General features: G+C 48.2%; 1 protein-coding gene across 1 annotated transcript in view; it reads right to left on the bottom strand.

Moving 5' to 3' along the window:
• The window catches only part of ADGRD2 (adhesion G protein-coupled receptor D2), a 128,653-nt gene that overhangs the window by 50,195 nt on the left and 61,488 nt on the right, over positions 1 to 16,970 (bottom strand). Inside the window, exons 10-13 of the mRNA XM_061604469.1 lie at positions 15,100 to 15,234; positions 10,783 to 10,897; positions 6,211 to 6,316; positions 2,649 to 2,704 (exon numbers count right to left, since the gene is read on the bottom strand). Of these exons, the coding sequence (XP_061460453.1) occupies positions 2,649 to 2,704; positions 6,211 to 6,316; positions 10,783 to 10,897; positions 15,100 to 15,234 (412 nt within the window). The remainder of the gene's footprint in view (positions 1 to 2,648; positions 2,705 to 6,210; positions 6,317 to 10,782; positions 10,898 to 15,099; positions 15,235 to 16,970) is intronic.

Genomic DNA, 16,970 nt, shown 5'->3' with positions numbered 1-16,970 from the left:
CAAAAGCTGCTGAGAGATCAAGTAAGAATACCAGGGTCGTACTCCCCCTGTCCTTCTCCCGATAAAGGTCATTCATCAGGGCAACCAAGGCCAATTCAGTCCCATAACCAGGCCTGAACCCAGACTGGGATGGGTCAAGATAATCTGTTTCATCCAAGAGTACTTGCAATTGATGCACCACAACCCTCTCAATCACCTTCCCTAAAAAGGGGGTATTTGCAACCGGTCGGTAGTTGTCATAAACCAATGGGTCCAGGGTGGGCTTTTTCAGGAGTGGTCGGATCACCGCCTCCTTCAAGGTGCCTGGAACCTCTCCCTCCCGCAATGATGTGTTGACCACACTCTGGATTCACTCGGTCAAACCCCCTCGGCAAGCTTTAATAAGCCACGAAGGGCAAGGGTCGAGAGGACAGGTTGCTGGCCGCATCATCGCAAGCACCTTGTCCACGGCATCAGGCGGCATCAACTGAAACAGTTCCCAAGAAGTTGCAGTGGACATTGCACTGGACACCTCATTGGGGACTACAGTATATGTAGATGGGGCATCAAGACTGCTATGGAGGCGAGCAACTTTACCCTCAAAGTGCCTTGCGCTCAGATCCTGCTTACCAGCTTCCCCATAGTTGGCCACTGGGAGAATAGGATGCTGGACTAGATGGGCCACTGGCCTCATCCAGAAGGCTCTTCTTATGTTCTTAAATCCAGAGCAACATTACCTAACCACAGCACTCTCATCCTCTGGCGCCTTCCAGTTTGGCTTGTGGCCCCATCTCCCACCCGGCTTCTGATGGCTCACAAAGATGGCGTGTGGCCTGCCCATGATCAGCACTGAAAAATGCAGCTTTTCAGATCTCCTGAATCTTCCCCTGAAATCACATTTGCTGCTGGACCCCCCCAATAGATATTATTTCTTAGTCAAAATATGCCTTCTCCTGCTTTCATGCTCCATCCCATGAAATTAGCATCAACGTTCTGGAGCTGCAAAGGATTCTGGTTCGGAAAGAAGGTTGGTTGGTATATGCACAGACACACACATGCAGGAGCCTTTCGCAGAGTTCAGCAAAGCCTGATCATCTGCTCCTTGATGACCCAGACAAGCATACAACATCCCACATCAGGTTATATTTACGGTGGACTGAGCATCCTGCATTCCTCACTGGCCATAATTCTCCAAGTGACTCTACTCTGTCCCAGGCAAAAGGCATAATTCAGTGGGGCCTCCAGTAAAGGTCACTCACTTGCAAATAACTTTGCCAAAGGAAACCTCCCCCAGCAGGGAAGGCTCCTCCTCACAGGTTGGGGTGTTAAGAACAAACACATAACAGGCTTATCAATCTCAGACAAGGGAATGACTGACTGATCGTAGCAGGCATTTGAGTTCCCAACTTTTTTGGGCCTGAAGGCACACTTGGAAATCTAAGAAATACAAAATACCCATTTCACAGAAGAAAAACTGGCAAGGTCAGAAACCACCACAATAACCCCGAAACAGCAGGCAAAACACCTGTATCCCCCCTTAAAACAAATAAAAACAGACAAAGCAGGCATCTCCAAGAACAAGTAACCCCAACCCTACCCAAATAAAAAAACTCAATTTAAAATAAATAATAAATTCGGAGAGGCAGGAAGTGTTGGTGGGCATCACGGGCCTCGAAGGTAGGGATGATGGTCAAATCTTTCCAGTTTGGTTTCTCATTTTTTTCTTTCTTAAATTCAGCTCTCCACATCAGTTTGCATTTAAAAAAAAAGTCCTCATGAAAATTCATCAGCATTTTAGAGTGAATTTATCCAAATAAGTTTGTAGGCAATTTTGCCTAATATACATGTTTGCAAAGCAATTTTCCTTGATATAATGCATTCATGTATGTTCCTTTAGGAACAGAGGAAGCTGCCTTATACTGTCAGACTATTGGTCCATCTAGATTAGTATTGTCTGCACTGACTGGTAGCAGGTTTCCAGGGTTTCCGGCCGGGAACATTCCCAGCCCTACCTGGAGATGCTGCTGGAGATCAAATGTGGGGACTTCTGCAAAGAAGATGCTATGACCCAGCCCTATTCACTCATATATGCATTTCTGCACACATTATTTTGCCAGAGAACCGCATTGCAACATTCAGACAGGTGCGAATTTCACAGGATGGCTGCGGTTCGGGTTGCATACTGTTTTGGGAGACAGTGTGGTGTAGTGGTTAAGGTGTTGGACTAGGACCTGGGAGACCAGAGTTCAAATCCCCACACAGCCATGAAGCTCACTGGGTGAGCTTGGCCAGTCACTGCCTCTCAGCCTCAGAGGGAGGCAATGGGAAACCCCCTCTGAATACCGCTTACCACGAAAACCCGATTCGTAGGGTCGCCATAAGTCGGGATCGACTTGAAGGCAGTACATACTGTTTTGGAAAGTGCAAATTGGATAACTGCGCACTGAATCAAACCTTTCCCTCAGGCTTAGTCTGAGGGTGCCAAGATGCCCAGAGATGCCACGTTGGGGACCCCAGAAATTAGAGCTTGCTGCATTTGTAGGAGAAGAGATGGACGGACACCCTCCACCCCACAGCGCTCCCACCTGCAACCTGGGCTTCTGTTTCCCACTAAGTTTGTGTGCTTCTCATCACTCCCTTCAAAACGTAGCCAAGGCAGAGCTGCCTACCTTCTGCTGAAGTTCCAGAAGGCACAAACTGGCTCGATGAACTGGTCTGGCTGAGCCTGCAAAGAGAGGGAGACACACAGAGGGCTTGAGCCCCACGGAGAAGAGGCTCTGGATTGAGGCCCAAAGGAAAGCCAATTCAAAACAAGGGCGGCCGTCCCTGTGCCAATCCCTGCCGATTCAAACGCACCCGCAGGATCGGCACCGTCAGGAGCACAGCCAGTTACCCAAAGCCAGCTGTGGTGGCTCCCAAAACCTGCATGGTCCGCTTTGGGGTAGGCTATGTGCACGCTTGTATCCTGAGAAAGCAGCAAGTGTGTTTTGTCTGGGTGTGGCTTGAAATGAACCTGCACCAGGCTGTACACATCTTTACTGTTTGAGTGGGTTTGTTTAAAAAATTGTGTTGACTCTGTGCACACACAGGGCGGTGAGGGCCAAACAGTTTTGAAATCAACAAGGCAACCAACTTGTCTCTTTTCGCCTGCTCCCTCGCAGTTGCTCGCGTGTGTCATTTGTCGATGTCGCTTAATCATAGAATCATAGAACAGTAGAGTTGGAAGGGGCCTATAAGGCCATCCAGTCCAACCCCCTGCTCAGTGCAGGAATCAGTTAAAGCATCCCCAACAGGTCACTGTACAGCTGCCTCTTGAATGCCTCCAGGGATGGAGAGCCCACCACCTCCCTAGGCTGTCGGTTCTATTGTCATACCGCTCTAACAGCTAGGACATTTTTCCTGATGTTCAGCTGAAATCTGGCTTCTCGGTTTTCAGGCGACGGGAGAAGAGCTAGCTGTTGCTAGCTCCTTGTGACTAGATGCTCTCTTTGCCAAAGGCTTGACAGCAAAAAAAGGCGGCAGCTGAGGAGGTGAGACACTTTTGGAGCCTCTGAGGGAATCAGGAGCTTCCAAGACAGGAGGCAGCTGAAGGGAGCTGTCATTCACCCGCCCCATGCCACACAGGCCACCAGACTCCCTGCGGTGCACTAGCCAGGTGCCCACCCATGGCTCTCCCTGCCCCCTTCCTGCTTGGCAAGAGTTGTGGGGAAACTGTGAGGCGTCTCCTGCCCGGCCTCTTTTCTCTCGCTTTGTTCTTTCCTTGGCGCCCGGAGGAAGCTGCTCGCCTCCAGTTTTGGAGTCTGTGTGAAGCTGGTTTAAAGGGAAGAAGCATCCGATCTCTAAAATCCCAGATTTTGGATAAAAAAGGGTTGAGTTTCACTAATGTTGCGTGTTCCCAGATTCACAACACAGAGGTGGAGACGTGCTGAAACCAGCATAACTGCCAGTGTCCCTCTCTGTCCAAGAGTGCCGCCACCCCTTTAGGGAAGGATCACACTGGAGAAGTGGCTGTCTTGAGATGCAGCGACGGCCACCAACCTGGCGAACTTTAAAAGAAGATTAAACAAACTTGTAGAGGAGCCAGGCTACACGTGGCTGCTAGCTGTATACCAGTGGTGGGGTAACCTATGGCCCGCGGGCCTCCCCATTGCACCATGCTCACCTGCTCAACAAACCACACCCAGGACAGGTAAACCTACAGGGCCAAATGGAAAAGGATGTGCTTCAGGTGTACTACCAAGTCTGGCTTTGCAGCCATGGCTATGGCTCACATTGAAGCTGGGGCTGCCAAGGTGGAAAGGAAGACTCCCGATTCTTCCTTTGCAAGCCCCATGGGTTCAAATTTAGGAACACCCGACATCAGGTGACACCAGGTGATTGGCAGGTGGGCTACCCCTCACACCTATCAAAGTGGCCCACGGAGGGAGACTGAGAGCTGGATCCGGCCTACTGGCTGGATCAGAGCTTGGAAAAGTTACTTTTTTGAACTACAACTCCCATCAGCCCCACCCAGCATGGCCACTGGATTGGGCTGATGGGAGTTGTAGTTCAAAAAAGTAACTTTTCCAAGCTCTGGGCTGGATCCAGTTCCACACCCCTGCTGTGATATGAAAACCAGGATCAGAAGTGAGTCGTCTCTGAACGCCAGCTGCGGAGGTCCACCAGTGGAACAGGGCTATTGCCCTCAGGCCCTGACGGTGGGCATCTGGTTGGCCACTGCGGGAAACAGGACGCAGGGCTAGATAGGTCTTTGGCCTGATCCAGCAAGCCTCTTCTTATAGCCCTCTGAGTTTCCTCTTTCCCTTACAGGTTTGTGTCTGACTAACACTACGGCAACTCTGTGGCATGCATAAGTTGCATGAAAGTGCATTCTTCTTAAAGCAAGACGTGCCACGGCCAATCTGCACCGGGGCCGGCCCTAGCATTAGCCAGAGGGAGCTAGCTATTCCTCCTGAGCCCACAGGCCATCCTCCTCCATTGGAGGACAGAGCTATGGGTGCCTCATAGCCAGCCCTGGCCCTCCCAAGCTAGCCTGCTTCTCTGGCATGGGGTGGAGGACTCTGTAACCATTGGCAACATTACGCTGTGATTCAACTGCCAGCCCTGTTGGCTTCTGTGCCTGTAGTTGGGCGATGGCGGGGGCACTATCTCATCCTTTGCCTCGGGCAGCAAAACGTCTTGGGCCAGCCCTGCCCTGGACCAGCGTCTCATCATATGACCATAACACAGGAAACTGCCTCGCACACACGGCAACTGGTTCATCTAGCTCAGTAATGTCTGCACTGGCTGGCAGCATCTCTCCAGGGTTTCTTTCCCCAGCCCTATTTGGGAGTAGGGATGTGTTAGAATTCTGCCCAATTTGGATTTGGTACCCGAAGTTTTCCATTAATTCGCTTACAGTAGGGCCCTGCTTACCGGCGTTCCGTTTTGCGGCATTCCGCTGATGCGGCAGCTTTCAATTTGGGGAAATTCCCCATTTTAAAGCCGATTTTGTGATTTTATGGCATTTTGTGACATTTTTGCGTCATTTTTGCACGACGCAGCCCATTATAGTCAATGGGTTCCACTTTATGGTGATTTCCGCTTTACAGCGGGGGCTTGGTCCCTAACCCGCCGTATAAGCGGGGCCCTACTGTATTCTTAATCGCCGAGGATCGGATTTTATTCTGCGGCTATTTTTGAAAACTGACTTTTTAAAAAACAAAAATCCGTCTCTAAAGCATTGATTGTAAGAATGATAATTTATCGATATTTCCTTCAAAATATTGATATTTCCTTAAAAAAAAATTGGTGAAGCTAAGCAGGGTCAGGTGTGGTCAGTGCCTGGATGGGAGACCGCCTGGGAACCATATGTAAGCCGCCTTGGGTTTCCATCATGGAAAGAAAGGTGGGGTATAAATGTAATAAATAAATAAACGGATCAGTCACAGCAGTGGCTAGCGGACAGAGAACAAACTCAAATTGATGCTAGCCTGTTTGGTCGACGGAATGCTTTCGAACTGGGAGTGGCCGGCAGATCCCATCCCAGGAGAGCCCGGGGATTGATCTGGGGACCTTCTGCACACAAGGCAAATGCTCTGCCCCTAAGCTACATTCTTCCCCACTCCTCATACCACTGGTCTATCCCTGGCCATTGTCCCACTCTCATTCCGCCCGTCCCCTGCTGGCCCCATGTGTCCACCCACAAAGACACCCCTTCCCAGCAGGCTGATCTGGATTGCAACGCCTCACCTGGACCTGATGCCGGAGGCGGTAATGCACAGAGGTGCTGATTTCCTCGTAGTCACTGACCAGAGTGGAGGAGATAATAGAGGAGCTCACCTGGGTGCTCAGGTACCTGGGGAGAAAGCAACACAGTGTTTGTTCCCTGCAGCATGCAGTGGCACAGAGTTTTGCCACATCAGGGACTAGGGATGGGTGAGAATTTCGATACAGTTCACATTTTAAGCAGAATTTATCAAATTTGCACTTTCTGAATCGGTATGAGAACCAAAACACAGCCATCCTTCGAAATTCGCATTTATTAGAATTTTGTGATGGAGATCGCCAACTGAACACTATTTACAAAAATGCATATATGAGGGGAAAGCGTGGATAAAAATGAATCTAATGCAAAATGCATTAGATAACGAGAAATGGCTTGCAAAAAATGTGTGCCTTTGTTAAAACTGCTTACAAAAATGTGTTTATTAGGAGAAATTCACACTAAAATGTTGGAGAATTTTCATGAGTATTTTTTTTTTAAAGAATGCAAATTGCTGCAGAAATGGGGAGAACTGAATTTAAGATTGGAAAAATGAGAAACTGAGAGAACCAGAACTGACAGATCCTTCCATCCCTAGCAGGGAGTCTCCGGGGGTTGGGGGCTGAGAGCGTCATCGCCTGGAAAATCAAGGGAGGCCCAGAGCTGGCTCCTAACAACTGGTCCGTTAGCCAAAGCCACGTGACCCAAAAGGAATCCTTCCCACACAGGGCTGATCTTTCATTTGCACTACCAGAAACACAGTGGTGTACTTCGGGGATGCTGAGGCTCCAGCAGGGGCGTCGTTGGGTGCTCAGGGCGCAAATGTGCAAATGCTAATTTATATGTAGAGATGCTAATGTAGGTCTTTAAGCAAATGAAGATGGTGGGTGGCCAGAGCAGGCAGCAAACCAAGAGATGCCATGAGGCCCCAGGCATATATGTATGTGTATGTATATGTGTATCCACACACACACACACACACACACACACACACACACACACACACACACCAGGTGCCAAAGGCCAGGGTAAACTTTTTGGAAAGTTTAATTAAAAGAAAGAGAGGGAAGAGGCAGGAGATTTGGGTCCTGCCTCCTGGGCCACCTCCTAACAGGCCCCCCACACTCTGGACTTAATGGTCTTATACTTAATGGTACATGAAAGGTTGTCACACAGAGGAGGGATCTCTTCTCAATCATCCCAGAGTGCAGGAATAATGGGCTCAAGTTGCAGGAAGCCAGATTTCGACTGGACATCAGGAAAAACTTCCTGACTGTTAGAGCCATACAACAATGGAACCGATTACCTAGAGAGGTAGTGGGCTCTCCGACACTGGAGGCATTCAAGAGGCAGCTGGACAGCCATCTGTCGGGAATGCTTTGATTTGGATTCCTGCATTGAGCAGGGAGGTGGACTTGATGACCTTACAGGCCCCTTCCAACTCTACTATTCTATGATTCTATGATTATGTGGCTGGGGGGAGGGACCTTTAAGAAGGTATTGCGTATTCATATTTTTTTTCAAAGTGTAGTAAACCAGCCCTGCTGTATTTGGGGACCCTCCTGCTCATTCTGCTGAGTGGGGCCCTGCATGTCTGCCCCAAAGTCCTGCCTGGTGGTACCACCATGTAAACAGCTTGGACTAGGTTGGGGCTGCTGGATCTCACACAAGTTTGCTTGTATAGGGTTACTGTATTTATGACCCTGCTTAATTGCTGGTTTATGCCCCTGCTTTGGGTTAATTTTTGCTGTTTGGGGGTTAATTTTTATGGTTAATTTTTGTCATGTATTGCTGCGATTTTCAAATGTAATTTGCAAACTGCCCTGGATATTTTTTTTTCCAAGTAAAGAAGATGGCATACACATTCTTAAAATGATTAGTGAAGAGCCTTGTGGCACCTTTAAAGACTAAAGCAGCAATCCAACACATGTCTATTCAGAAGTAAGCTCCATTGAGTTCAATGGCTCTTACTCCCAGGTAAGTATGTATTGGATTGCAGCCTAATATAAGTTTCCACTTCATCAGAAACAAGATAAAATTTGTTAGCCTTGCATGTACCAGAGTGCAAGGGTGGGATTCTCAGGGTCTGAAATCATTGTGGTAGCATCATGAGTTTAGAGAGGACTAGCAATACTGCAAGCCAATCTCAGCAACCCACACAGGGATCATGTTGTTGATCACAAGCAGAATATAAGCCAACAGTGCAATGTGGCTGCAAAAAAGGCAAATGCTATTTTAGGCTGCGTTAATGGAAGTGCAAAGTGCGTGAAGTACTACTTCCCCTCTATTCGGCACCAGTTAGGCCTCATCTTGAGAACTGCATCCAGTTCTGGAAACCACACTTTAAGAAAGAGGCAGATAAACTGGAACAGGTTCAGAGGAGGGCAACGAGGATGATCAGGGGACTGGAAACAAAGCCCTATGAGGAGAGACTGGACATGTTTAGCATTGAGAAGAGAAAAAAGAGGGGAGACATGATAGCATTCTTCAAGTACTTGAAAGGTTGTCACACAGAGGAGGGCCAGGATCTCTTCTCGATCATCCCAGAGTGCAGGACACAGAATAATAGGCTCAAATTGCAGGAAGCCAGATTTCGGCTGAACATCAGAAAAAACCTCCTAACCGTTAGAGCAGCACGCCAATGGGACCAATGACCTAGGGAGGTGATGGGCTCTCCAACACTGGAGGCATTCAAGAGGCAGCTGGACAGGCACCTGTCGGGGATGCTTTAACTTTGATTCATGCATTGAGCAGGGTCGGACTTGATCGCCTTATAGGCCCCTTCCAACTCTACTATTCTATATTTCTACAATCCTACCACAAGATTCTTTGCTGTTTTTTGCTACAACAGACTAACCCTCTAGAAATTGTTAATATAAGCACATGTTTTTGCTTGGGGAGACCTGATCCCCTTCTTTAGCCTGTCTAATTCTATTTAATATCAAGAGTGTATCAGCCCCCCCCCCCATTTCTGTCCACCACCAGAAGCCGCCCTGCGTGATACAAAATCTCCCACCTGAAAAGGTTCTTCCTGGGACATGTCAACAATATAAAAGGCACCATCGCCACCTTGTGTCCAAACAAAAAACAGCATGCAAGGCTGGTCCGCAACCTATGGCTTGTTGCACATAAACACTAGAGCTATTTAATGCTGCCATCCTAGAAAGTACATTAGAGTCTGCAGTTTTCATCTTAAGGCACTTTTATTTGGTTTCTCACATTTATATCCTTCCTTTGTCCACCATGGAGCCCAGGGCACCGTACATGTGGTTCCCAGGCAGATACACATCCAGGAACTGGCTAGAACAGACCATAGTGCTTAGCTTCAGAACAATGCTGTCCTCATGAATCTTAAGAAGCTGCCTTGTACTGAAGTCAGACCATTGGCCTGTCTACACCAGCTGTGGGGAATCTAGTGGCCCTCCCGACGTTGATGGACTACAACTCCCATCAGTCTCAGCCAATGGCCAGGGATGATGGGAGTTGTAGTTCAGCAACATCTGGAGGGCCAAAGGTCTCCCACTTATGGTCTATGCCAACTAGCAATGGGTCTCCAGGGTTTCAGACAGCAGACTCTCCCACTACCACCCCTACCTGCAGCAGGGATGGAAAGATCTGTCAATTTCGGCACTCTCAATTTCTCATTTTCCCAATCTTAGATTCAGTTCTCCACATTTCTGCAGCAATTTGTGAATTTTTGTAAAAAAAAAAAATCCTCATGAACATTCTCCAGCATTTTAGTGTGACGTTCTCCTAATAAACACATTTTTGTAAGCATTGTGACTAATGCACACATTTTTAAAGCAATTTTCCATCACATAACGCATTTTTGTATGTTATTTCCACTCACACATTCATTTTTAAGCACACTTTCCCCTAACATATGCCTTCTTATAAACAATGTTTGGTGGTTGAACTGCACTGCAAAATTGGAATAAGTGTGAGTTTTGCAAGGATGGCTGTGTCCTTGCTTTGCATATTGTTTCCAAAAGTGTGAACTTGATAGATTCGACTTGAAATGCAAACTGAAAATAATTCCTCACCCGCTCCTAACCTGCAGATGCTGGGGACTGAACTCCAGACCTTCTGCGTGCACAGCAGATCCTCTGCCACTGAGCTACGACCCTTCCCCCAAATGCCTTCAGACTATACCCAATGACCTGGGCGCAGAGCTTGGAAAAGTTACTTTTTTGAAGTACAACTCCCATCAGCCCCAGCCAGCATGTGCTGGCTGGGGCTGATGGGAGTTGTACTTCAAAAAAGTAACTTTTCCAAGCTCTGCCTGGGCCAAACAGACACCTCTGAGGTCTCAGCTTGCACTAGAAGGGCCTGATCCTGGGCAGTCTCTTTGCATGGGATCACAAGCCCGCAAAAGGCATCCCCATTGTGCTTCAGTGACCCTCCCCGCATCCACTATAGGCTTATGAGGACTTTTGCCTTGACCTCCCCACAGACACAAAAAACCCCCCTGAAAACTGAATCAGTGGATTGGGCGGATAGGAAAGGCACTACTTGCCTGTGGCCCCTGCAAGGAATTTGCAAGGGCCCAGGACACACACCTCCTGCCTCCGTCCGACACAGCCGCATCCTCAAACACAGCATTGCCACCAGCAAGAAGGCGCTGAAGGGAGTTGTAACCGTACCAGGTGTTAGTTATGGTGATCTGGTGCAGACCTGGGCAGGGGAAAACAGAGGCCGTTCCTCACGGATGCTAGCCAGTGGCAAGCAAAAACACTAAAACACTCTAAAACATCTGAAAAACAGACTTTAAAATATATTAAAACAAAACAACTTTTAAAACATATTGAAACAAGACATATTATAAAACATCTTTTAAAAAAAGCTTCAAGAACGTCTTAAAAAACAATTCCAATATAGACGCAGGCTGGGATAAGGTCTCTGCTTAAAAGGCTTTATATGCTGCTTCATGTTTCAAAAGAAATCTCGAAGTGGTTTCCAACATCCTAAGATTATCACAAATAAATGTCAGATATACACACACACACATGCACACGCTCGGTCACTCACTCACCCACATAACCCAGTAAAGAAACCAACATTTTTACAGCATGGCCACTGGATTGGGCTGGCGGGAGTTGTAGTTCAAAAAAAGTAACTTTTCCAAGCTCTGAACAAAGGTCACATTCACACCATATATTGAAACCACTGTTATGCCACTTTCATGGTCATGGCTTCCCCCAAAGAATCCTAAGAACTGTGACTTGTTAACGGTGCTGACTTCGCAAATCGACAATGACCAGCATCCTGAACAAACTACAGTTCCCAGGTTTCTCCATGACTGTTAAAAGTGGCAAAAGAGTGCATTAAATGTATGACGCGGATGTGACCTTAAATAACTTACCCTCTTAAAACATCAATCAGAGATGGGGGACATTGCTCAGCCCAAGGGCTGCAACCACTTCCAGGCAACCTTCCAAGGGCCACGCGTGTTTGTGCTAAGTGGGGGATGGGCAGAGGCAAAAGTGGGTGGAGCAACAAGTGCTCCACCCACTTGCAACAAATGCAACAAATGCACATTTTACCCTTGTACAGCTGGCTGGTTTCTACACACACTCACATCCCTCTCTTTATCCTCCATCCAAACAAGCCAAAGGCATGATCAGAGTTCAAGGACACACGTCAGCCAGGCAAAAACACTCAAGTAGAGGGTGAAGCAGGGCCACTGAGGGGTGTGGCCTGGGGAGAATTCCAAGGGCCAGATAGAGGCGCCTGGAGGGCCACATTTGGCCCCTCTGCCACCAGAGATATAAACTGAAGCATCCGACAAACGGGGACTATAACAGCTACTAGCACATATGAAATGCAGAAATGTAGCACAGACAGAGAGCGGCACCCACCAAACAAAAACGCAAGCATGTCTTTATGGACAGCAAAAGGGCTCTCACTTGTGCCGCGATCTCCCCAGCTCACACTCAAAGCTCGCTACTTTCCTCTGACGCTTTCCACTTCCACATCCTTGGGAGGATATGGAAGATTATCCATACCTCACCACAGTCATTAACCAAAATGGAGACAATAGTCAAGAAATCAGGAGAAGGCTAGGACTGGGGAGGGCAACTATTAGAGAACTAGAAAAGGTCCTCAAATGCAAAGATGTATCACTGAACACTAAAGTCAGGATCATTCAGACCATGGTATTCCCGATCTCTGTGTATGGAGGTGAAAGTTAGACAGTGAAAAAAGAGGATAAATCAATCAATTGGAAATGTGGTGTTGGAGGAGAGCTTTGCACATACCATGGACTGCGAAAAAGACAAATAATTGGGTGAACAAGGTAAACCAGAACTGTCACTAGAAGCTAAAATTATGAAACTGAGGTTATCATACTTTGGACATATAACGATTCACTAGAAAAGACCATAATTCTGGGAAAAACGGAAGGGAGTAGAAAAAGAGGAAGGCCAAGCAAGAGATGGATTGACCCTTGCCCATCGTGGCTCCTTATGAGCTGCAAAGAGAGATTGGGTGAGGGGATCAAGGCAATGGTTAATGCATCCTTGCAAGAGGGTGTTATGCCACTAGCCCTCAAGGAGGCTATTATTAAACCCATCTTAAAGAAGCCCTCCTTGGATCCCCAGATCTTAAACAACTTCTGCCCAATTTCGAACTTACCATTCTTGGGCAAGGTCATTGAGAGTGGTGGCAAATCAGTTGCAGACACACTTGGATGAAACGGATTATCTAGATCCATACCAATCGGGTTTCAGGACTGGACATGGAACTGAAACTGCCTTGGTCGCTCTGGTTGATGATATGAGGAGGGCACTGGATAGGGGAGAATTCACCTTCCTTGTCCTCCTGGATCTCTCAGCGGCTTTTGATACCGTTGACCACGGTATCCTTTTAGATCACCTAGAGAGTTTGGGATTGGGAGGCACGGTTTTACTGTGGTTCCAATCCTTTCTCTCTGATAGGCGGCAACAGGTAGCATTGGGTGATGAGGTTTCAGACCCTTGGCCTCTCAATTGTGGTGTGCCACAGGGTTCTATCCTCTCTCCCATGCTATTTAACATCTATGTAAAGCCGCTGGGAGAGATCATCAGGAGATTTGGGCTGCAGTGTCACCAATATGCGGATGACACTCACCTCTATCTCTCATTCAAATCTTCACCGGAGAGGGCTGTGGAGACCATGTCCAAGTGCCTGGAATCCGTGAGTGGATGGATGGGCAGGAACAGGTTGAGGTTGAACCCTGATAAGACCGAGGTACTACTTGTGGGAGACAAGGGAGGGTTAGGAGATGTTGACCTGGTGTTTGGTGGGGTGAAGTTGCCCCTACAGGACCAGGTCCGCAGCCTCGGGGTTGTTCTTGATTCCAAGCTGTCCATGGAGGCTCAGATTTCGGCTGTGAGCCAGGCAGCTTGGTATCAATTACGCCTTATACGTAGGCTGCAACCGTACCTCCCTGTTCAACAGCTCCCGCTCGTGGTGCATGCCCTGGTCACCTCTCGATTAGACTACTGTAATGCGCTCTACGTGGGGTTACCCTTGAAAACGACCCGGAAATTACAACTTATACAGAATGCAGCGGCACGCTTACTTACCAACAGCCGCCGACGGGACCACATCACGCCAGTATTATTTGATCTACACTGGCTGCCGGTTGTTTTCCGGGCCCGATTCAAGGTGTTGGTTTTAACCTTTAAAACCCTGTACGGTTTCGGCCCAGCTTACCTGAAAGAGCGCCTCCACCGCCACCAATTATGCCGCCCAACTAGATCAGCCACACAAGGCCTTCTCTCAATCCCGCCAACCAAAACAGCTAGGTTGGTGGGTACTAGGGAGAGAGCCTTTTCCGTGGTGGCCCCCACTCTCTGGAACTCCCTCCCATGTGATCTTCGACATGCCCCTTCCCTAGATGTATTCCGCAAGGCCCTAAAGACGTGGCTATTCCAGCAAGCCTTTGAGGTCCTTGGGAATCGTCATGAGTCTGTCATCTATCGTATGTTGTTAATATAATTTGCTTTTATATGTATTGATGACTGTCCTGTATTTTTATCTATTGTTATTAATGTGATTGCATCTGATATTGTATTTTATCTTTTTTAATGTACGTCGCCTAGAGTGGCTAATTGCCAGATAGGCGACAAACAAATTAAATATTATTATTATTATTATTATTATTATTATTATTATTATTATTATTATTATTATTAATTATTCCATAAAGGCAGCCAGAGCTGAACTTACAAGATCTGAACAGGGTGGTTCATGACAGATGCTACTGGAGGTCCCTGATTCATAGGGTCACCATAATTCATAATTGACTTGAGGGTACATAACAGCAACAACAACCTTTGGGAGCACCCACAGTTATTCCCCCTCTCCCAACAATGCCCATAAAGACAAAGAAACAACAACAAAAAGGGGTTGTCACCTTTGCCCTCAACAAGTGATCTGCAGTTCACATGGGCAGAGAAGGGGCCAAATGCTCCCACCCCCCAAAATGCTGCTGCTCCTCAACCTCTGTCAATATCCACTTTATCCACCAGATCCCACCAACATAGCAACACAGAGGAAGTCAAGAGTAGAGGCACACTCCCAGTTCTGCCTGTTCCAGTGCATCTCCACCTCTTTCTTCTGAAAAAGCAGGCACACAATGTCAAACCCCGCCCCTTTTTCCTGTAAAGCCTGATGGGAGCTGCTCCTGTTTTTTTTTAATTCAGCTTCAGTCAGATTTCGCAACTGATTGGCAGATCAACCCGTTGCCCCTCCAGGTGTGGCCAATGGAAAAGCTTTACTGTAGGTGATGAGCACAACCCAAGATTCACAAGGGATCACAACACTTCCTGGTGTTGAGATTTGAAGAGAAGAAAGGACATAAGCCAGCAGTGCTTCCCCTGTGCCCTTCCCACCTCTCAGTCGCAGCCTCTCCATTTCTTCTGCCGGGACCTCGATCTGGTCAGGCTTGTCTCGTTGCTGGTTCAGCATCACGTACGCAGCGCTGCCGGACGCCAGCATGTCCAGCTCCACGCGCCGCACTTCGACTCCTGGGTTAGCAAAGAGCAGGGAAGAGTGTCATCTCAGGAAATCACGGATCTACCCCATGAAAACGTCTAACCTCAACAACTGTCGGGCGGCCAAACAGATCACAGACACGCACGCTCACAGCCAAACTACTTAAAACACAAAAAGGCTACGTCCAGATGGTAAGGCCTTCATTCAAAGCACATGAGAAATGAAAGACCATTCTGGACCCACGTGAAAAAATATGGCAGGGAGATTGCGTGAAAATCTGCTCCCAAATGAATTCCATGGACATTTGGACCCAAAAGAAGCGCCACGCAGGCCGTTGCCTAATACCAAGTCAGGCCATTAGTCCATCTAGCTAGTATTACACTGACCGGCAGCAGCTCTCCTGTGTTTAAAGTAGGAGATCTTTCCCAGTCTTAACTGGGACTGGAAATGTTGGGGGTGGGCGATGAGATTGACCCTTGACCTTCTTCATGCAAAGCAGGTGCTCTCCCGCTGAACGATGGACATTCCCATGAAGCAGATTTGTGGTGGGATTCCTTTCACTGCTATGCAAACACCGAAGGAGAAATTTCTAAAGGCAGTATTGTCTACACTGACTGGCAGCGGCTTTCCAGGGTCCGAGGCTAGAGTCTCTCCCAGGCCCACCTGAAGTTGCTGGAGATTGAACCTCAGACTGGGAGCTGCACTCCACAGAGCGCCCTCTTGTGGCACTTGTGTGAAATGTCACCGTGCTCAGCCGCCACTGGATCAGCCTTTCCCAACCTGGTGCCCTCCAGATATTGCTGGACTACAACTCCCAGATGTTGCCCTCAGCCAGCTCTGACCTGGTAAGCTCAACGGCCTCTTTGAGCTGCACACAGTCCTAGGTCCTATCTGTTTATTTATTTATATATTTCTCACTCTCCTCCACAAAATGCAATAAAAACAGCTAAAAGCAGTTTAAAGCAATAGAGAAAAGAGCAGCAGCTTTGAAAAAGCACGGCCTCTTTCACAAGACCAAGGCAACGCAGCCAGCATGGGAAACCCCAGGCCCAGCGGCTGAATGCAGCTCTCCAAGCCCCCCCAATCTTTGGGACCCTCCTCAGGGCGCACCCCCTCCTGCCTCTGCTTTGCACCCTCCTGGAGTGCTCCTGCCTGGACAGAAGGTGGCCTTGGAGTCTGATCAGCCTCTTGCTTGCCGGGATGGAAGACAGAGAGGGGATCTGCAAGTGAGTGTAGAAACTAGCTTACTGGACAACAGGTAGAATTTACATTTGTTCCTCTGCCTGCTTTTGCCTCTGGCCCCTCCCACCACAAGCATGTGGCCCTCAGGAGGTTTTTCAGGAGGGAACGTGGCCCTTGAGCTGAAAAATCTTCCCTACTCCCGCAATAAGGCAATGTGGTTCCCTGCCTTGAACCCAGTAGTGTAGTGGCAAATTCAGAAGTGCAGAGTCCCTTCATGATAGTCACAGCCACGCCCCTTCCCTTTTTTTTTGCTGCGGGATTGAGAATGAGATCCTTGTTAATGCCTTCTCCCACAACAGCAGAAGTCCCTAGGAACCAATAAGCACGAAAGGGGAGAGTGATAGCTGCTGAGAAGAGTGTTCTCAGTGGCTGGCTCACCTCCTTTCACTCTGATTGGCTCCAATCAGCGGGAAAGGACAAGGAAGCACCTTAGAAGACTCTTCACAGTGGCTAACACTCTCCCCTTTCATGCTGATTGGCTCATAGGATGCTGGAGACATAGGGACCCTGCTGGGACCTTGTTCCC

This window comes from Rhineura floridana, chromosome 20 (genome assembly GCF_030035675.1).
Source record: "Rhineura floridana isolate rRhiFlo1 chromosome 20, rRhiFlo1.hap2, whole genome shotgun sequence".
NCBI lineage: Eukaryota > Metazoa > Chordata > Lepidosauria > Squamata > Rhineuridae > Rhineura > Rhineura floridana.
Note: the sequence above shows the minus strand (reverse complement) of the source record. Positions and strands in the feature narration are given on the sequence as shown.